This window comes from Hyperoodon ampullatus (assembly GCF_949752795.1).
Source record: "Hyperoodon ampullatus genome assembly, chromosome: 11".
Lineage (NCBI taxonomy): Eukaryota > Metazoa > Chordata > Mammalia > Artiodactyla > Ziphiidae > Hyperoodon > Hyperoodon ampullatus.
In genome coordinates this window covers 66,876,286-66,899,273 of record NC_136924.1, presented here as the reverse complement: position 1 = coordinate 66,899,273, position 22,988 = coordinate 66,876,286, and the positions used below count along the sequence as shown (strand labels likewise).

General features: G+C 37.0%; 1 protein-coding gene across 3 annotated transcripts in view; it reads right to left on the bottom strand.

The window, feature by feature from the left end:
• Positions 1-200: 200 nt before the first annotated feature.
• Positions 201-22,988, bottom strand: part of XPOT (exportin for tRNA) — a gene marked incomplete at its 5' end in the record, with an annotated part of 34,627 nt that continues 11,839 nt past the window's right edge. For 2 of the 3 annotated variants that reach the window (XM_079715188.1, XM_079715190.1), the window contains 16 exons: positions 201-813; positions 3,240-3,296; positions 5,795-5,866; positions 9,714-9,761; positions 11,056-11,171; positions 11,351-11,467; positions 14,124-14,313; positions 15,262-15,547; positions 16,469-16,707; positions 18,411-18,480; positions 19,060-19,154; positions 19,511-19,630; positions 19,789-19,933; positions 20,310-20,434; positions 21,821-21,883; positions 22,018-22,056. In XM_079715188.1, the coding sequence (XP_079571314.1) occupies positions 787-813; positions 3,240-3,296; positions 5,795-5,866; positions 9,714-9,761; positions 11,056-11,171; positions 11,351-11,467; positions 14,124-14,313; positions 15,262-15,547; positions 16,469-16,707; positions 18,411-18,480; positions 19,060-19,154; positions 19,511-19,630; positions 19,789-19,933; positions 20,310-20,434; positions 21,821-21,883; positions 22,018-22,056 (1,809 nt within the window). In that variant the 3' untranslated portion in view covers positions 201-786. The remainder of the gene's footprint in view (positions 814-3,239; positions 3,297-5,794; positions 5,867-9,713; positions 9,762-11,055; positions 11,172-11,350; positions 11,468-14,123; positions 14,314-15,261; positions 15,548-16,468; positions 16,708-18,410; positions 18,481-19,059; positions 19,155-19,510; positions 19,631-19,788; positions 19,934-20,309; positions 20,435-21,820; positions 21,884-22,017; positions 22,057-22,988) is intronic. The other variant, XM_079715189.1, reaches the window with a different exon arrangement.

Sequence of the window (22,988 nt, the reverse complement as noted above, 5' to 3'; positions counted from 1 at the left end):
ACATACTGACACAGGCTTTTTCTAGTTCATTTAAAAAAAGGATTCTAAATTATTTAATAGAACTAAGTCACATGTAATCTTTTAGGAGCATAAGTAAATAAATCATCCATACACTTATATGTGCAATCCTTTAAATGGGTAATCAGGAGAGATGAGAAAATAAGACTCCAGTATTTATAATAATTCCAAAAAAGACTCAGTAGATTTCACTATGTAAAATTTATTTCCTTTTTTTTATAAAAAATGTATAACACCAGCACCTACTCTTCAATCAGTTAATTTATGAAACCATTCTCTTTTGTAGAATACACATTGGCATTGAAACAATTTAAAGAAATGTAATGGCTATCTACAAAAAATTAGTTTTGATTTGTTGTATTTCCCCCATACTTTATGAGTCTGCACACATAAAAGAAAATTAAAATTTTCAAACATTTTATATTCAGCAATTAAAAAAAACAGTACACTGCTTTCCTGCTATGGTCTTTATAAAGGACTTAAATTTTCAAGTTAAAAAAAAAGGTACTAGGATAACTCTGCTGTATCTTATAACAGCATTTTTATATAGAACGATTTGAATTGGCATGCAAGCAACTTCTCTAGTTGTCACATACCAGTAATTTAGGGAAAATTACACCCATTTTACAGAAAAATCCCAATGCATATACTGCAATAAGCTCAAAGCAGTGTTAAAAAGACCAGTGTGAATGGCACACAAAAATTGTTTCTTTATAAATTATTAACTGGAATTCCTGATCATGAAGTAGGCACAGGGAGATCCAGTCCTTAGGGCTTTGCTCTCTGGAAAAACACCTGTAAATAAAGTATTAGTACAATTAGTACCGATGTCAGAAGATTATCACCTTTATCTGAAGAATGGCTCCAGGTTACTGGGTGCTAGTCACTCTTTTGTAAAATACAATAGATTATGTAAAACATTTCATATACTCCATAAATCCACACATAATACAAGTCAAGAACTTTCTCTTCTGGACAACTTGATAAGGTCTAGAGATAACTTATGTTGCCATTTACTAGTGAAAATATGGTATCACTTCCAATGCTGTGAGATTCAAGCAGTCAGAGGAAAAGATGCTCTTGACACCTTTTTGCTGATTGGCACTACTGTCAAAGTTAATGCTAGGAAATTAAATTTTGAGGAAGAAACAAACAAGTCAAAGCTAAAGACAGCAGTTGTTATCTCTTAACTATTTATTTATTTGATTATGAAAAAATACTTCCAATTCAACATTTGAGACTATGAACGAGTAGGCTAGAGGTTGTGCTAGGCACTGGCTCAGTATTACTACCTTCCATAGTTGGGTACATGTTAAGTGAGTACTCGAAAGAATAAATGGTAGGCAGTAAGCTCATTATGGATAAGGACCACATTCGTCACTATATCCCTAACACCTAGTAGATCAGACATTCACTTAACAATTATTAACTGTCTATTGACTAAGTGGAGAGAAAAGAATCATCAATATATGAGCAAAAAATAGCCCTACAAAGAGGCCATGCTTGAGATAAGCCTAGAAGAATGGGTAGAATTCATAAAGGAGAAGCATGCTAATAAGGCAGAATTCTTGAAGAACAGCAAGAATAGTAAAGACTGTTCCTTCAAGAGAAACGGGAAAGGTAGTCTGAGATCAGAATCTGAAAAAAAACACCTAAATGCCAAACTAAGAAATATGTACTTTTTAGTCAATAAGTTATGAAGATTATGAGGAAGAGGAAGGAATTTCAGAGGACTGTTCAATGTTTTCAAACAGATCAGCTTGGATAGAACAATGGAAGGGAAATCAGAGTGAGTTAAGAAGCCTACACCAGAGTGGCAGCAGTAGAGACAGAAAGGAAGTTAGAGAGCAAGGAGGAAACAATCAGCAAGATCTAAGGATCAGTCAGATAGGAACAGAGTAGGCACAAAAGAAGGAACTTCATTTTTTCCAACTAGAAGAATAACGCTATCACAGAAGAGAAGCTGGGCTGGGGAGGAAGACTTTATAAATGCTGCTCGGATGAATATGTTTGGGGCACAAGCCTGCTACAAGGTACCCAGATCTGCTATAACAGATACCTCTAATAGAGAGTTACAATTTTTTTAGTCCTTTAATCCAGTGTGATTGATCTGTTACTTAACAGAGGTTATCTCCACAGGCACTTTGCTTTTATGGGGAAATGGGAGAGGGAAGGTTCTCAATGACAGACAGTAACTCTATCTTCTCACAAACTCCTTTGTCAGTTTAAGCTGACAAACTACTACTAGGGGAAAAACTTGCAAGGGAAGATGTTAGCACCAAAGTCAAAGGATAGCACATTTATTTATCAGCAAAGCCCCTTGACTTGAATGCCTTGGGCAAAAGAACGAGGGAGCCATTAAGTTACCTACCACTAAGAAATTTAACACAGTGCTTTACCCTCAGATTTGCTGAATGAAGATAATAAATAAAAATAAAGAATAGCTCCTCATCCTGTCACACTGTAACTTTATTTCCAGGCCATGAGCTCCTTGAGGGCAAGGAAAGTCACTCGTATTGGTATTTGCAGCAGTTAGCATAGTATGTGTTACATAAAAAGCAGTCATGGAGAACTGAATGACTGACTACCCGGGTGAAAGCAAGATAGCCGTTTCATGGATTTAACTGTAAACATGAATACCAAATACATATTTGGTACTTCTTGCCAACTTGGAGGTTGATTGGTTGGTTTGTTTTAATTTGGTGATTTTATGAATGTAAAAAGAGCCTTAATGGCCAAATCTGAGGATTCTACTATTTGTCCATTTTGCAATTCAAAAGTTTCAAGATAGGATATAACCAAGTAATTCATACTGGTTTCTTTATTTTTAGCTCCTTCCTTTCAACTCAATATGGGCAGCTGTTCATAAACATTACTTGTTCTCCCAGTCCTCTAGTTCCTATTTAATTATATCACAAAACTTAAAGGAAACTTACATTTTCATACCAACATGCTCAGGCACATACACATTCAGTTTGCTTATCTAACTTTCTATAATCTTTTGTAGGAGCTCAGTTGAAAGGGGCTTCACAGAAAACTCTGAAGTGTAACATCTATTAACCATGGATTCTTAGAAGCAGGTTTTAGAGCAAAGAGATCCCCAAATATGTAACTGTTGGTCAAACTACAGTATGACACAGTATCCTGTAATATGTATTCTCTCTTGGCTCTGAAACATCACCTAATTGTATGAAGATATATAAGTTTTTCCAAATACCTACCTTTAAGTAGTTTTTAAAAACTTTAGCATCAGGCTGCTGAAGCGCTTGGCAAAACTCCTAGGGGGCCAGGAGGGGAGGAGAGAGAAAAGAATGAGTCTATTTGTATTAAATTCATCATAATTCAAAACCACAGTATTCTTTTTAAATTATGATGAAAAAAATAAAATCGACCATCTTAACCATTTTTATGTGTATAGTACCAGTGTTAACTATAGGCAACTGTCATGCAACAGATCTCTAGAATTTTTTCATCTTGCAAAACTGAAACTCTATACCCAGTGAACAACTCCCCCTTTTCCCCTTTTTCCAGCCCCCATCCCCTAGCCACCACCATTCTGCTTTCTGTTTCTAAGAGTTTGACCACTTTAGATACTTCATAGTACGTGGAATCATGCAGCATCCCTTTTTGTGACTGGCTTATTTCATTTAGCATAACATCCTCAAGGTTCATCCATGTTGTAGCATATGACAGAATTTCCTTTTTTTTTTTTAAGGCCAAATCATATTCCATTGTATGTATATACCACATTTTACTTATCCATTCACCCATCAATGAGCATTTAGGCTGCTTCAGATCTCTAGGATTCATATTATAATTTATCAATTAATTAACCTGAACAGTTCCTCACCAAAAAGTTTATATGACATTTTCAAATGTAATACTTGTCAGACAGGCTGCTTTCACTTTTGAGAACATGGCCTCCTGGGCAAGACTGACTCTTGCCTCAGAAGGGTGGGTGGGACAAAAACCACATGGCTATGGCTGTTTTCATCTAGTAAGAGGGTAACTGAGCGGAGCCAGACTGAAAGAAAAAGAGAAAATTCTCTTCAATAGAATTGTGCAGGGACTTCCCTGGTGGTCCAGTGGCCAAGACTCCCTGCTCCCAATGCAGGGGGCCTGGGTTCGATCCCTGGTCAGGAAACTAGATTCCACATGCTGCAACTAAGAGTTTGCATGCCGCAACCAAAGATCCCACAGGTGACAGCTAAAAGATTCTGCATGCCACAACTAAGACCTGGCATAGCCAAATTAAAAAAAAAAAAAAGGATTGTGCAAAAAGTGCTGTCAGAAGGCATATGAAAAAGGGAAAACTGGGAATCATTAACTTTTATAAGCAAATTATTAGATAGAAATATAATACACAGAAAGACAAATATATGATATTGCTTATATGTGGAGTCTAAAAAGAGGGTACAAATGAACTTATTTACAAAACAGAAACAGACTCCAAAAACAAACTTATGGTTACCAAAGGGGAAATGTGTGTGTGCGTGTGGGAGGGATAAATTGGGAGATTGGGACTGACGTATACACACTACTATATATAAAATAGATAACTCATAAGAACCTACTGTATAGCACAGGCAACTCTACTCAATACTTTATAATAGCCTATATGGGAAAAGAATCTAAAAAAGAGTGGATATACGTATATGTATAACTGATTCACTTTGCTGTACATCTGAAACTAACACAACACTGTAGTCAACTAAACTCCAATAAAAATAAAAAAAGAAAGAAAAGAAAAAATAATTTTGCTTCATTTAGCAATCTGGGAAACTTGATATTATTCAAAATTGAATGGTACATTTCTATTTTTGAGGTGCACTAAGATCATATGAGTAATTAATGTATTATTTTCATAAAATACTAATTTACTTGTGTAACAAATGATAACTGAGAAAATTAATATCAAGTTAAATATATGTCATAAAATAAGAGATCATAAATTCACTAAAAATGAGTTTTATGATTACTCTTATGTGAGATCTGTTTCTACCTCATTAGAATTATGTGCTATTGAACAACAGGTCTGGATAACTATGCATCCAGAAAACAATTGAATGCCATCATAAAAATCACTCTGAAAGAGTGCAAAAATGTAAGATAGCTTTCCAGGCACTTACCTCAAAATACGGTTTCAGATTCACAAATTAAGCACTGGTGAGCTTGGCCTGTGTAAAACGAACTACCTGGCACAAACTTTCAGAGCAGAGGTTTGTGTGCCACAGCCCCCTCTGGCAGTCTAGGGGAGCCTGCTGGACTTCTTGCAGAATGTTTTAAAAAACACACTTGTGACACATGGGGTTACAAAGGAAGCTAATTACAATGAATTATGGTTATCAAATGTATTTGTGACATGTGGTAGAAGAATAACACTTATTGATTTAGATAACAAGGTCTAGTGGTATATTCTAATAACTCATAATTTCAAAAAGATGAATATAAATAATATTTTGAGATCTGTGGAACAACTAATGCGATATAAAAATATCTGTGATTTCTGTGGGTGACAACGTCACAGGCAATGCAAATACTACTGTGATTTGTCCCCTACACAATGGTAGGAAATTAAATTTCTGTTAAAGGTAGTGAAAATAAAAACAGTTTTTTCTCATTCAATTTCATAGGCCCCCTGACATTTGGACTTTTGCTATCCTATACATAGTAAATCAAGGAGAATGTAGTTTGGCTTCCTTGAATCAAATCTTAGATTGAATTACATAGCTCTATTTCTTTAATTAAGAGGAAAATCCACTAGGACAGATCTTACCTGAATTATCTCTGGAGCTACTTGCAAGGAAGGCAGGTATTCTTGTTGAAGATACTGAACACATTCTGGGCCCTGAAAATTAAATTGGAACAACATATGTATACTTTATGTTTTTTTTAATTTATTTATTTATTTTTGGCTGTGTTGGGTCTTTGTTTCTGTGGGAGGGCTTTCTCTAGTTGCGGCGAGCAGGGGCCACTCTTCATTGCGGTGCGCGGGCCTCTCACTATCTCGGCCTCTCTTGTTGCGGAGCACAGGCTCCAGACGCGCAGGCTCAGTAGCTGGGGCTCACGGGCCCAGTTGCTCCACGGCATGTGGGATCTTCCCAGACCAGGGCTCGAACCCGTGTCCCCTGCATTGGCAGGCAGATTCTCAACCACTGCGCCACCAGGGAAGCCCCCATATGTATACTTTAAACACAAAATGGTATTGTGATTAAGAACACAGACTCGGAAGCCAGATTGCTTTGGTCTGAATCCTGGCTCTGGCAAATTTCTAGTAACTGTGAAAGTTATTTAACCTCTCTGAGCCTCAGTTTCCCCACCTGAAAAATGGAGTTATTGTGAGGCTTGGATGAGTTAAGAAACATAAAGCTGTTAGAATAGCACTTAGCACTGAGGACATGTTCACATTACTAAGTGTTATGCAGTGCTAAAGATTAAACAAATACTCTTCTAAATGCAGAAGTCACAACGCCAAAGCCTGGTTCCACGCACTGAAAGGAGAAAGCAAAGAGAGGGGCTTCTGGTTCAATCTACCATTGGGTGGACTATAGGGTGTCTATGGGTGCGCAAGGGGAAGCCTGTGGGTAGTGCCAGGATAATGAACATCTTTAGAAACTAAAATACAAGCAAGAAAGAACAAAATGCTATGTCGGGAGATAACAGCAATAAAAGTACAACCCCTCCCCCTTCCAGTTCAATAAACTAGGAAACAGGAATTTAGTAGAGAGGTGAGGAAACCAATACCCAGAAAGACAGGGTGAATTGGCTAATTTGCTGTTAATTAAGTCTGCACTAAGTAAAAAGCAGGTCACCTTCTAAAACCATTGCTCTTCATTGCCAACTGCTGGTACTGCTAGATGCTAAAACTCTAATAGTTTTCTGGGTTTTTAAGGGTAAACTTGGTAGAGGGAAGGGAGAATTCCACAAACTAACCCCTAAGCCCTACACCTTCTCAACAGCTACAAAGGAACTTAGGATACAATTTGAAAACGGTTTTCCTACAGCAATTTGTTTCTGAGATGGTGGCCTCGACCAAATGCAATAAAATCCAATACTTAAAAAAAAAAGAGGGCTTCCCTGGTGGCGCAGTGGTTGAGAGTCCGCCTGCCGATGCAGGGGATGCGGGTTCGTGCCCCGGTCCGGGAAGATCCCACATGCCGCAGAGCGGCTGGGCCCGTGAGCCATGGCCGCTGAGCCTGCGCGTCCGGAGCCTGTGCTCTGCAGCGGGAGAGGCCGCAGCAGTGAGAGGCCCGCGTACTGCAAAAAAAAAAAAAGAAAGAAAGAAAAAAGAAAAACAAAAAACCCAGCTAATTTCACTTTCAAACTTGAGCCTGACTTAAAGGCTTTAATATGTTAATGACTCCAATCTAGCCCAACTGAAAGTAACAGTTATCAAAATGAAATCAATCCAACTCTCCTCAATGTACTTCCCCCTGCATTAATATGTGGATTTCCTGTTAATAGTACTGCTCCTGAATCAAAGGATTTCTCTCTGTTTCCTCATCGACCTTGACTCCTGGCCGTCTAATCCAATCAATCTAGGTCACAATTTAATGACCCTTCAAAGGAAGCTTTGAGAGGAGGTAACACTGCACTGTTTATGAAAGTTTCTCACACCCCTTCTACTCTCCCCCTCACCTTTTTCTTTAGTCTACTCTCCCTATACTTACTGCCCACTCACTGCTCATCATTGCATATAACCCCACTGTTACCACTTAAAAATGGAGTATACTTTTTTTTTTTTTTAATGAGGAAAAGTAAAGTTAGACCTCAAGAGGAAGCCAGTCAGGTAGATAAATGAGAAAACAGAACAATGAAGCAAAACGTTTTCTAATATGTTCCATTTGATTCAATTCTCTGTGTGTCTAAATAACAGCTCTAAGAACAAGATAAATACTTCTGAATTATAAATATCATTCTTGCTGTTTGTTATTCCTCATCCTTCTTGACTCTCTAGCATCCAACAATGTCAACTAGTCTCTTTCATGACTCTCTTCCCTTAACTTTCATTCCTTTGGTTCTACTTCTAGCTTTCTCTTGACTCTTGCTTTAGCCAAAGTTCTTTCTATCCTGGTCTTAGAAAGTCTCATTCATTCCTACTACTTCATCTTAGCAAACTACAACCTGAGGACTCCAAAATCAGTATTTAGTTCTAACTGCTCTAGACCCGTATTTCAAAGTGCGCTGTGAACATTTTTTCCACTTAGCTCTCCTAAGTTCAACCCCACTGACTACTGACTTACCAACTTTTCACATGTAACACACACCTAGATCCGTTTTGGTTTTTAGCTATTCTACCTCCATGCTTTAGCTAAACGGGATAACACTATTTTCTACCAAGTCTACCATGTGACATCTGATCTGTCTTCATACACCCACCGCATAACTTTGCCCAGAGTGCCAGCTCCTCCTGGTCAGCCCGATGAATGTACATTTGTTTCAAGGTCTATCAGAAAAACAGAAAAATACCCCCTCTTTTCAATGGCTGTCTTAGACTGCCCTCATAGGCAAAGCTGCTCATTCATCTTTAGTCCCACCATGTTACATTTAATACAAATGTATTAGTTTAATATACCTCTGTTAAAATACTTACTTAACCCATCCAATTGAGTTTTTAGGTACTGGTCTCCCCTGATTCTAAGCTCCACAAATATTGGGGCACTTTTTATTCATATTTATATAGGTCTCTTGCAGCCCCCAAACACATACCCCTCACCCTAGCACACAGAGAAAATGCCTGATTGAAAACCCTTCAAATCTCTTTGGGAATCAAAAATTCAAGTTCAAACGAAGAGGGGGCTATATGGAGACTCTGAACAAGACGTCATGCTTTTATTTTAGGCAACTGAGGGAAGACTCATTAGATGACTGCAACTATGGGGGAATGCTAGTCCTGTGTTGGCATCCTAGCTTTGTGAAGTTGGAGACAGAAATTTTTGTTAAAAAAAAGCTACCTGATTTTCAAATATTGGCAATCAACTCATTATTATTTAAAATACTGTATAAAGCAAACAACACACCAGATAGATTCAGCTCAGAATCACTTATAATTTATACAAACGGTTAAACTGACAAGGACACTACAACATTCTGAAGCAGTAAAGTGTTCTAACCAATCTGTAATACTAAGAAGTTGGACAAATCTGTGAAGAACCACGAGGTAGTGAAATCTAGATCGTGAAATTCTGGTTAAAATTTTTCTCACTCTTGTCAAACCAAACAAACATACATTTTAACCTTCCTGTTACCCCAAACATGAAAGACAATAAAGGACACTACTATTTTCATTCGACCCGCCCCTCACATCCAAAAAAGTCAGAACTGAAGTTAACTTTTATAAAAGATATAGCTTTCAAGAACAAGACATGCTCAAAACTACAACAAATAAGGGACTTCCCTGGTGGCGCAGTGGTTTAGAATCCGCCTGCCAATGCAGGGGACACGGGTTTGAGGCCGGGTCCAGGAAGATCCCACATGCTGCAGAACAACAAAGCCCGTGCGCCACAACTACTGAAGCCCATGTGCCTACAGCCTATGCTCCACAACAAGAGAAGCCACCGTGATGAGAAGCCTACCTAAATACATAAATAAATAAATAAATAAATAAATAAAGCAAAAAAAACACAAAAACCCCAAAAAACTATAACAATAAGCATGTGAGCTGAAAACGAAGGGGCAGGGAGTACAAAGCTTACCCGTTTGAGGTGAATTGTTTTCAGCGTCACTGCACACTCAGATAAAGCCTGTGAGAAACAAGATTAAGAATTTTAATATGGTCAATTCTTGGTTACTGTTCCAACTTTTCTTTTTATTTCCCTGGCCACTGCTCATTAACATTTACCTCCAAAGAAGGGATGGAATGATTTCCCGGGTGGCTCAGTGGTTAAGTATCCACCTGCCAATACAGGGGACATGGGTTCAATCCCTGGTCCAGGAAGATCCCACATGCCACGGAGCAACAAAGCCCGTGTGCCACAACTACTGAGCCTGCACTCTAGAGCCCGCAAGCTGCAACTACAGAGCCAGTGTGCCACAACTACTGAAGCCTGCATGCCTAGAGCCCGTGCTCTGCAACAAGAGAAGCCACCACAATGAGAAGCCCACGCACTGCAACAAAGAGTAGCCCCCGCTCGCCTCAACTAGAGAAAGCCTGTGTGCAGCAACAAAGACCCAATGCAGCCAAAATAAATTAAAAAAATAAAATAAATTTACAAAAAAAAAAAGAAGGGATAGAGAAAGGAAAGGTAACAGGCAGGGAGATGGAACAAATGGGTTAAATAGAAAATTTTAAAAATAGAAAAATACAAAAATGCTGTCTTAACGCAGTAGATGATAATTAAGAAATCTAGCTTTTACTAGGTCCTGGGTAAGTGAGTAAAGGGCAACTGCTTGACATTAAGCATTCTGAAGATGAGATTTGGGGAAACTATCAAATGAGGAAGAGAAAGTTACTCTTAATAATTAGGGAAAAAACCATTAAGCCAAGTTTTAGAATGAAAGTAGAGGCAGGAAACTAATAACTCAATCAAAGCTTTAAAAAATGTTTGCATCATGTACCCTTTCATGGTCCTAGAAAAAGTCTTGGCTGTTAAAGTTGGAGGAGTTGGATTTTATACATTCAACTTTTTTTTTTTTTTTTTCCGTACACAGGCCTCTCACTGTTGTGGCCTCTCCCGTTGCGGAGCACAGGCTCAGACGCGCAGGCTCAGCGGCCATGGCTCACGGGCCCAGCCGCTCCGCGGCACGTGGGATCCTCCCGGACCGGGGCACGAACCCGTGTCCCCTGCATCAGCAGGTGGACTCTCAACCACTGCGCCACCAGGGAAGCCCTATACATTCAACTTTAACATCAAGATTTAGTTAAGAATCACAAGGTCCAAAAGGTATCAATTTTTAAAAAATGAATTCTAATTTGAAATTTTTTTTGTTTTAAAAAGGCACTGAAATCTAATATAATCAACCTGGCATTAAAAAAGAAATTGTGAGTTAGAACACATGAGATTTACACAAAGTAAACAGAGACTCCTAGGTGCTTACCAATACTGTTTGTGCATCTGCCAGGTCAAAGGTTTGTTTTAAAGGTGCTAAGAAACATGCGGGGACAATGTGCTTATAAACAAAATCAGCAAATCCCACTGGTCCGTCTTTACCTCCTGTAAAGAGAATTCAGATTTTCATCTTGTATAAAAAGAAAGTCATTTAATTTATCACTGGTGAAAATCAACTCCCAGCTCCTGTCTATGTTAGGGCCAGGATCCCATTTCATCTCTCTTGTCTTAGGAAACAGGTTGGGGAATGAAGTTTTTTTTTTTTTTTTTCTAAATCATCTTACCCCAGAGTTCTACCAACTTGGAAAGGATGATAAAACACGTTTTCTGGGCAATTGGATCTGGATATTCGACTGCTCCTTGAATAACAGTTACCAACACTCGTTCTACATTCTCTGCACCTGAAAAGAAAAAAAAAACTGAGTTCAATCTCATAAAGAACTAGAAAGGCAACCTGAAGCTCTCACTTCATATACAGTAACATGACAAAAACAATTACAGAGTTGCTAAGATCCTCAGTTTTTATTAACTTGGCTCCTAAATTTTAAGCATAAAACATTGAAAAATTACTATTCCCTTATTATCTTGCCCTCTGGATTTCCATATAGCAAAATATTCTATGTTGATCTATATAGTCTCATTTATTTTAAATTTCAAAACAGCAAAGTGGCCAGTAAGATTTAATTGTCAGGTCAATTCTGGCAAGTAGCTACCACACTATTTATACTATGAAGGAACCAATTAATACAGCTTTAGGCATGCATGGATCATTCTCTAGATAGACCACATACTAGAACACAAAACAAGCCTCAACAAATTTAAGAGGATAGAAATTATTTCAAGCATCTTTTCTGACCACAACGGCATGAAACTAGAAATCAACCACAGAAGAAAAACAAAAAATACCCCGACTACATGCAGACTAAACAACATGCTACTAAAAAAAAAGGAGGAAATCAAAAAATACCAAAACAAACGCTAATGAAAACACAACCATACGAAAATCTATAGAATGCAGCAAAAGCAGTCATAGGAGGGAAGTTTATAGAGATTCAGGCCTTCCTCAAAAAACAACTTAACCTACCAGCTAAAAGAATTAGAAAAAGAAGACGCAAAATCTGAAGTCAACAGAAGGAAGGAAATAAAGATCAGAGAGGAACTAAACAGAGATTTAAAAAAAAACAGAAAAAGTCAATAAAACCAAGAGCTGGGGGACTTGCCTGGTGGCACAGTGGTTAAGAAACTGCCTGCCAATACAGGGGACATGGGTTCAATCCCTAGTCCAGGAAGATCCCACATACTGCAGAGCAACTAAGCCTGCACACCACAACTACTGAGCCTGTGCTCCAGAGCCTGTGAGCCACAACTACTGAGCCCGTGGGCCACAACTACTGAAGCCTGTGTGCCCTAGAGCCTGTGTGCTGCAACTACTGAGCCCATGCACTCTAGGGCACGCATGCTGCAACTACTGAAGCCCGTGAGCCTAGAGCCCGTGCTCCGCAAGAGAAGCCACTGCAATGAGAAGCCCGTGTACTGCAATGAAGAGTAGCCCCCACTCACCACAACTAGAGAAAGCCCATGCGCAGCAACGAAGCAGCCAAAAAAAAAAAAAAAAAAGCGCTTTATTTTAATAAATGAACAAACAAGTAAGTAAATCATAGCAATATTTTCTTAGATCAGTCTCCCAAGGCAAAAGAAATAAAATCAAAAATAAACAAATGGGACCTAGTCAAACTTATAAGCTTTTGCACCGCAAAGGAAACCATAAATGAAACGAAAAGACAACCTATGGACTGGAAGAAAATATTTGCAAGTGATGAAACCAACAAGGGCTTAATTTCCAAAATATACAAATAGCTCATACTACTCAATAACAACAAAGAAAAAGCCAACCCTGTCAAAAAATGGGCAGAAAACCTAAATAGACATTTCTCCAAAGACAAACAGATGGCCAACATGCACATTGAAAGATGCTCAACATTGCTAATTATTAGAGAAATGCAAATCAAAACTATGATGAGGTATCACCTCACACTGGTCAGAATAGCCCTCATCAAAAAGTATCCAAATAATAAATGCTGGAGAGGGTGTAGAGAAAAGGGAACCCTCCTACACTGTTGGTGGCAATGTAAATTGGTGCACCCGCTATGGAGAACAGTTCCTTAAAAAACTGGTGGTTCCTTAAAAAACTAAAAGTGGAGTTACCATATGATCCAGCAATCCGACTCCTGGGTATATACCCGGAAAACATGAAAACTCTAATTAGAAAAGATACATGCACACCAATGTTCACAGCAGCACTATTTACAACAGCCGAAACATGGAAGCAACCTAAATGTCCATCAGCAAATGAATGGATAAAGAAGACGTGGGGTATATATACAATGGAATATTACTCAGCCATAAAAAAGAATGAAATATTTCAATTTGCAGCAACATGGATGGACTTAGAAATTATCATACTAAGTGAAGTAAGTCAGACAGAGAAAGACAAATATTGTATGATATCACTTATACGTGGAATCTAAAACATGACACAAATGAACTTATTTATAAAACAGAAACAGACTCACAGACGTAGAAAACAAACTTATGGTTACAAAGGGGAAGGTAGGGAGGGATAAATTAGGAGTATGAGGTTAACACATACACACTACTATATATAAAAGATAAACAACAAGGATTTACTTATAACACAGGGAACTGTATTCAATATGCTGTAATAACCTATAATGGAAAAGAATCTGAAAAAGGATATGTATATACGTGTATAACTGAATCACTTTGCTGTATACCTGAAACTAACAGAAAACATTGTAAATCAACTTGAAAAAAAAAAAAAAAAAGGAATACTGCTTTAGGAAAATGGGAACTGAATACAAGTTAATTTTAAGGTCCTCTACATGAAAATGATTCCCACCCTGATGGTAATAAACTGTCATCTTTGGGGCCAACATATAACGACTTCAAAAGTGTTTACTCCAACTAGCTCTTGCTCATATAGATATACAACTGTGACAAGTACTTAGACGACTTAGGCACTGCATACATCCTCACCTTGATTTGCTATGACTTCGCTCATTCCACTGCCTGTGACTGTTTGCAGGAAAGCAAAGTAACTCCTGCGCAACATCTGCTTCTCTAAAGCAGCAGACTGGTCGTTTTCTTCTGCTGGTCGGAGCAAAACTTCAAAAATTGCATGAAGAAGAGGCATAAACATTTGTTGTAAAAATGGGGATACCTGTATCTGAAGAGATGAAACAACGATTACTATTTCAGAAATAAGAAAATTAGTAACACGAAACTTAGAAAAAACATGTTTTACATAAAGCCTTTTTCTAGAGATTCTAGCTAGGACACGTATTTACATAATTCGGTTAGCAAATATCAATGTTAAGACAAAAATCTATAGAGCATAACAGTATTGAAAGCCTCAAGATCGTTAAGTTCAACCCATTTCCTACAGTTCAAGATTCAGGTTCAAATAACATGGAGTCAGACATATTTCACAATCAAATATTGCCATGGAATATTTTCAAATTTAAATTTTCAATAAATGAATTCTACTGCTAAATTATATATGAATTTATATGATTGAGCTCTCAGGCTTTACATGCCCTTGAGCAAATTGCTTAACTTCTGTGTCTCAGTCTCTTCATCCTTAAAACAACAATACTTAACTTCTAGGGTTGTTACAAAGATCAAATGAATGTAAAAGAAAATGCTCTGAACAGATTTTGAACACAGAACACTATGTAAGTGTTAGTAATTTTTATTAGCCAACTTACGCTTAGGTTACATTTCCTTGTACATAAAACTGACACTGAATTATTTTTAAACTACTTGGGCACCCAAATTACAGGGCTTAAAATTTATTCTTTAGGCATTTATTATTCAATGCTGTTTTATTTGCTTTTCTAAAATACCAGACTAATAGTTTTCTTCTGCTGCATAGAACAGAAAAGGTCTGTTCTTATTAAAACATCTTTTAAGCATTTCCTATGTGTCAGGCAGTGTTGCAGACACTGGGGATGATAAAAATACCTACGATCCATGCCCCCAAGAAACTCATACTTAAAAAAAAAAAAAAACAAGGGTCAAATGCTAAAATATACCTAAAGATAAATACATCTAATCTTGAAGTCAGGAGGTCTTAAAGTCAGGAAATTCTCTGAGCTCTGAAGGTTTGTGGTACCTTAAATTTGGCTGTAATCTGGTTGATGAGAGGAATGAATTCCTGGAGGTCTTTTGCTTCACAATCTTTGAGCATGTGTTCTGAAGCAGATGGAATGAACGGAAGGACCTCTTCCTCCAGGCAAATAATCATGCGATGAAGGAACGTGCGAACCCCACTTCTGAGAATATCCTTTTGTAAGGGACAACTGAGGGCTGGCAAGAACGTCTGTAAACAGTCCAGATAAACTTCGGAACAGCCACACTGTTTCACGGTCTGCTTGTTGCTGAAAGCTTTGCTGGTTCGACTATATAAACAATTATCAGGTAACTAGTTTTAAGTTTATTCTTCAAATGTTTTATGGAGTAGTCAAAAACAACACACAACAAATTACAAAACTGACAAAACAAAGAAGCCATTTCTTTATTTTCCATGTCACAGCTACGTCTATCTTTAGCTGATATGGTTATTTGTAAACTATTGCTTCCAGTTACCATTCCAGAAAGAGCTCAAGTTAAAATTAAATGAATGAATGAAATGTAATTAATACAATCTCTCAAATGTGAGTCCACCTAAATGTTTTACTAAAATCCTGCTGACAACGTATGCAGAAAAGAGAAAAAAAATCTATTTATTATTAATAGGCTATACTACACAATCTGTAAACTACCAATTTATATTTAAAACAATCTTAGAATCAAGTTATTTATACAACATCTTTAACATAAGCTTTTGCACTAAAGTCTTCTGCAGAGCAATTTCTCTATGTAGCTTCTAATTAGCAATCACTATAACTTTCATGCTGTTATTATTTGCCAATAAACAGAGAGAAACAAAGGGCAGCTTGGGTGGTCTTCAGGACACAATGTAACAACTAAAAAGAAGCCTCAGCACCTTCTCTTTAAGGTTCCAAAACTGATCCCCTGATGTCATTGGTACATAAACACTTAGACTAATCTCCTTAAATACGTAATCAATTTATAACAAAGAAATCAGAGGAGTTAAGGATTTAGATAACTGTCAAGTCAGAAATGCATAATGTTACATGACCTAATTCCTTCTTCAGTTAAATCTAATTCAATGAATTAGAAAAGAAACAATTTAAACAATTCTCTGGACAATCTAGTTTTGCAAACATAGATATGCATGCCCAATTAGAAAAATCCAAGCAAATGATTCTGTGTATGTTGAAAAAAATCACTTCACAAATTTAAATGCAATCACTCACCTGGCAAATCCAACAGCGTGGTTGAGACAGTCTGCAAGAGATGCCTGCCTTTCTTCGTCCTGCGCCAGCATCAATTTTTCTAACAGAATTTTAAACTTCTCCATGAGTGGAGTCAACAGATTCCTCATTAATGCCTGCTTCCGTTCTGCTGAGTACTCACTATTAACAATCAGCACTCCAGCTGTCTCATAAATAAATAATTGATCATCGCTGCTCAACAAAGACTGGTAACCATTCTCCTAAAATGAAATTTAGTCTTACTGAAGTGTTTCTTTGTTCAGTTCCTCTCATTTAAATGAGAATAGGTACAAGAGGGACAGGAGATTTAATCTATCACATCAACTCATTATTAAAAAGAAGACTGAGTACTTATAAAATAAAATTTTTCCCAGGATCATATAATGGAAAACAAATGGAATTAGAGGTCAAAAGATCATGGGTCTAATTCTACCCCTAACAAGACTTCATAAATGGTCATATAATGTAACTGTTAGTTTTCTAACTTGTTTTCTTTTGTAAAACCTATTTATTATTAGGAGGCTAACAATCAGGTATACAACGTGCTTTGAATGTTAGGACAAAAGCCACACAAGTTAATACTTTAGAGTGTTTAAGAGTTAAATCAATAAACACCATACAATAAAAACACACATACACAACAGTTGTTACTTTAGAACATCTGAAAATAAGACTGCAAGTGAAAAAAAAGATCTCATTCAAGCATAAGCAAACATCTATATATTGATCCATTTTTATTAATGAGTTTGTTATTTTTCACATTTATGCAGTCTGAGAGGCCAGGAGGAGGGGGAAAATATCAGAGGCCCCTCTAGCTCTAACAATAAAGCTCCCTGTTAAGAAATTATTTAAAAGCCTAGTCTTAAAACAGATAAATTATGTGGCAGTCTTATTATTAAAAAAAAGACCTCATCTTTTAAAAGTGAATGTCCCTATTTATTTTTTATATAAATTTATTTATTTAGGCTGCACTGGGTCTTAGTTGTGGCACGCGGGATCTTTTAGCTGTGGCATGTGGACTTGTAGTTGCAGCTTGCGGGCTCTTAGATGCAGCATGTGGACTCTTAGTTGCAGCATGCATGCAGGATCTAGTTCCCCAACCAGGGATTGAACCTGGGCCCCCTGCACTGGGAGTGTGGAGTCTTAAGTACTGGACCACCAGGGGAAGTCCCATGAAGTATTTTAATATATATGTTTCTTTAACATGTAGGCAAAGATAATTTAACCATATAATGCACTAGTAACCTTTCATGCAATGAAACTATATACCTTTGTACCCTGAATACTGATATTTATTTTTTAAAAACCCAAAATATTATTTTATGTTTAACACTTTTCAAGTGGCAGCTCTAGTAATAACTTTCATCAAAATGAAAAAAAATGTCAAGGTCAGTATTTTGCTTTACACAAAAACATGTATCAGTCAAAATGTGCTTACAAAGTATCTCAACATAAATCTGTCTAGTGAAATAAACACCGAAATATACAGATCAACCAGCATTAAAATTTTTTTTACCCCAAGCCAGAAGTTTCACAGAAAAACTTCTGTCTACCAGTAGCAGTCACTGAGAATGGCTAATGTGATCATAGTACTAAACAGAGAATAATTTAGAAACCGAATTTTCCTTCTCCAAAAAAAAACACTTCACTTGCATTTAACAGTACAGAGAGCAGACCATATCTCACACTGCTAAATCTATCAGTCAAAGTTTGATTCCTTTCTATTTCTATTACTATGTTTTGTTTACTGTATCTCAACAGAGTTTTGGTAAACAAAACTAACCCTTGCACATCCTCCATCCACACTTTAAAAAACAAAAACAAAAACAAAAAAAACCACCCAAAGGCATTAACACTAAAGGCTAAAGGGATATGTAGCCTCAATATTGGGGAAAACTTATCACTCAGAAGGATAGATACTTACAGGTGGAGAAAGTTCTAATAAATCTTGTATTCTATTCAGAATATCCTCAATGAAAGGATTCATTTGTTTACTGAATAAAGGCAAAAAGGAAAACCACAATTACATAAATAACAGTGCTTGGCAAAGTGCGGAAATGCCAAATCCCTCTTTAAGGCAGAACTAAAAAAAAAAGTTCAGTGCTAAGGTAGTCACACATGTGATCATTCAGACTATCTATGATTTTTTTAAACTACAATTTTATAAGCCTAAGAATAAGTAGTTTTCATACCAAAAACTGGTACTAGTAAAGAACAATACAATGTAAAACAGATTAAGTTCAAAATGTATTTCCAAGGAATATCATCTTTAGAATTTCAAAGAAGCCATAGTTATCTACAGCAGTAAAACTGTTACGTAACTAACGTCATTAGTGATGACAGGTGTTACATACAAAAATATTCAAACAAATCACTGTTTAACGATGAACAAAGTACCTGGCTAAAGAGAAGGAAAAGAAATCGTAACATCATGATACAAAAAGGAACACCAAAATTTTACAAAAGCCTTAGGATGAAAAGACCAAATCTACCACAGACTCTTAGAAAATAATTTACATCTTAACAATCTTAAAAACAAGAATTAAACATTATAGATGAAATTTTGTACTTACTTCAGAGATTTGACAAATCTAGAAAACAGGTAAGCAGTTCTGCTCCGTACTTTTGCACTAGAGTGCCGCAGACCCCTGTGATCTAAGAAAGCCATCTAAAGAAACAGAGACACTTTTACTATTTCTGTACTTATTTAAGGCTTTTATTGCTATTGTCATGACACATTTTTGTTCACACCAAATTCTACTTTTTAGCTCTAGAAGGGAAGAACTAGGTACATATAAAAAGTAAGCCTATGCTACACACAAACAGGCCCTTGAGTATTTGTTTTAAATAACTGACTAGACAAACTCCATTTTAAAGGAATGGAGGAGGGGTTAGTTTCAGTGTGTTGAAGAGTTTTTGAGAGGTTCTGGCTCTGGAAAAAGTAATAAAAGAAAGATAGAATACTATCTGCTCATTAGCTGAAACACACGGAAAATAAAAGTTGAGAGTAAAGTGTATACTTACTAGTACACATGGAATGTGTTGAGGTTCAACTGTGAAAAACTTTTCATATCTAACAACAGTTTCGAAGAACTCCAATGTCACAGACGTGTGCTGGTAGGAACTGACTCCTGATGTTACCAACTGGAGCAGGAAAAAGTTAAGAAATCTATCCTTATTTACTGCAACATCAAAATGTCCCAGTATTAACATATATTAAGCTCTAACAATTAAGGAACTCACATTAGCTTATATGAAAACAGAAAATTATGTTCAAAATAAATTATCTTTAGTATACTTACAGTTCGCATCATATCCTGCAAAGCACTAGCTTTTGAAACATCACCTGAGAAGTGAGCACCATGAGATACTGGAAGAGCTTCTGCCAACATATACAGCAATCTTATTGCCACTTCAACTTCCATAAACCTTGTAGTCTGCCAATTCCTACCAAGGTATATAATATGTCAGTGAAATCTGAATATAAACTTTCTATACAACTAGTGATGCATGGGATAAAAAGACACCAACCAAAGCCTCTTTAATTATTAAACAGTCACAGCAATTGTTAATTTTGCCAGGCAACATAATTCATATCACAAAAGTATATAAAACTAATGAAATCCATTTTATTGACATTCCAAAGAGCAGTATTTCCCTCCAAGAATCAAGATAAATCAGACGCAAGTGCATTGTTTCAGAGATACACATAAGATCTTCATAAGTAACATAAATTAATAAGTCACGTGAATCACTTATGGTAGACCATCATCAGGGAGAAAAGGAAAGAGGTCACTTGTTAGAAACAGCGTAACAAACTTACTGCAGGGTAGAACTAAAAACTCTGCGAACAGAAGCCAGAAGTAACTCGGGTGAAACTTGAGCAAGCCTGTCCAACAATAACTTCAGTTGTTTTCTGTATTCTACAAACATGGCTTCATCTTCACCCTATGATATTTTAAAAATTCCATTAAAAAACTTAAAAGATCTTAAAACACATAAAATGGTGAGTTCTCACTAGTTTTTGTATTTACAAATTTAATACACTTTTATTTTTTCATCAATATTTATTTATGTAGGAAAATGTACTATGCTCAGTAGCCTTTCCCCTCCTGCTCACAAATAATTTTATCTGAACACAGCCCTAGACCATGAAAGCCTATAGCCAGAAATAGCAATAGGGAGGACATTAAAAACAAAAGTCTAACAGGAGAGAGTTATTGAGGGACAATTAAGCAAAGGACAGATAATGCAAGGCTTTGGGGAAAAAACAAAAACAAGAGTCTAAGCCAGGATGGGTTCATGTAGGGCTCTGTGAGAACTCTGGCACCTTATTTATACTCCTTGTATCTCACTGTCCACTTTAAGAACTGCAATAATATCACATGATTGACGATATTATATGTAATGAGCCTAGCACTTCATAAGTGCATGGTGTGTTGGTGATCATCACCAGTATTCTTTTACAGTTAGAAGTTTTTGAATGCCTGAAGTGGGTAACAGAACACGTTAGCACACAACTAGACAGTACACGCCATCACTGAGTTGCTAGAAAGCACCGATGACCCTTGTGATTGATGAAAAGCTGACTCACTGACAACCCTGGACAAGACTTTAACCAGAACAAGTCCAGAGACAGTTAAGTACCTCATTCCTACTCTCCCACAGACAATTATGATCTGAGGTCCATCAACTGGGCCTCAACTGATCACTCTTACTAAATATAAAGTGAAATATGATCACCAATAATACTGTCAATATTTATGAAGTTCAATGCTACAAAGTGTTTTTAAAAGGGTCATTTTAAAGAGGGACAAAATACAAAAAAATGAAGGATTATGAAAGTTTCCATTGATTTCCCCTAAATAGAGGTCAATATAAACAAGACTAGGGACTTCCCTGGTGGCGCAGTGGTTAAGAATCCACCTGCCAATGCAGGGGACACAGGTTTGAGCCCTGGTCCGGGAAGATCCCACATGCCGTGGAGCAACTGAGCCCGTGCGCCACAGCTACTGAGCCTGCACTCTAGAGCTCATGAGCCACAACTACTGAGCCTGTGTGCTGCAACTACTGAAGCCTGCACGCCTAGAACCCGTGCTCTGCAACAAGAGAAGCCACCACAATGAGAAGCCCATGCACCGCAAAGAAGATTAGCCCCTGCTCGCCACAACTAGAGAAAGCCTGTGAGCAGCAACGAAGACCCAATGCAGTCAAAAAACAAAAACAAAAACAAAACCCCAAGACTAATTTTTTAAGACAATCAAAACTTGGAATATTAATTTGATGTAAGTAAACAAAATTAAAACTGATTTCTCCTCAATGCAAAATTCTTACCTCATTTTCAAAGTTATATTCTTCATCATAGGTTAATTTTTTCATAACGGCCAACATGATTGCCTAAAATTAAGAATAAAATATCTTTTGTCAGTCTCCTTTAATTTCATATAATTTGAAATTAAGCTATATTTCAAGGCAGACTGCAGATGTAGATTCTATTATTGGTTTAAAAGAAACAAAAAGAAGTCAATTACCTCTACATTAGCTTTTTGCTGATCAGAGAGCACAGTAAGCTGTTGAAAGAAAGCAATCATTTATTAGGTTTCCTAAAGTTATACTTGCTTAGCAGAATATTTTTCTGATCAGTTAAGATCTTTTCAAACATGCACACAGCTTTTCTGGAGGGCAGTTTGACAGTACATTTCTATATTTGAAATGTACCTAACCTAAGATCTATCAATTTCACTTCTAGTAAGTAACTTGACATGTAGGCAAAGACATGTAGATGAATTTGATTTTAAAAGATACTTATAGGGCTTCCCTGGTGGCACAGTGGTTGAGAGTCCGCCTGCCGATGCAGGGGATGCGGGTTCATGCCCCGGTCTGGGAAGATCCCACATGCCGCGGAGCGGCTAGGCCCGTGAGGCATGGCCGCTGAGCCTGCGCGTCCGGAGCCTGTGCTCCGCAATGGGAGAGGCCACAACAGTGAGAGGCCCGCATACCGCAAAAAAAAAAAAAAAAAAAAAAAAAAAGATACTTATAAATGTATTCAGCAAAGAAGCAGATTATAGAACAGCAAAGTATGATCTCACTTTGTTTTTAAACAAGGCCAAAAAAGCCTAGAAATCCATTATGAGATACACAGTGGGACTATCAATAGTGATACCAATTTTAACTTTCTTCATACCTTTCCACATTGCCTAAAATTTCTTAAAGTATGCATGCAGAAACATATTAGGTTTATAACAGAAGCTAAACTCAAGTTTGGAAAAAAACTATTTTAAGCTTGACTCAATTGAACTAATTCAATGTAAATATCAATAAAATAGGAATGGCTCTCACCTAATGTCATAATGAGAAATCACTAATTCTTTAAAAGGCTACATGCTATCAATATAATATGGGAGATTCATACCTTCTACATTTTAAGGTCTATTATTGGAAGCAACTCTCTAGGGGGAAACTTTTAATTGTAAAAAAAAATTGTTTATAAGAAATAATGCAT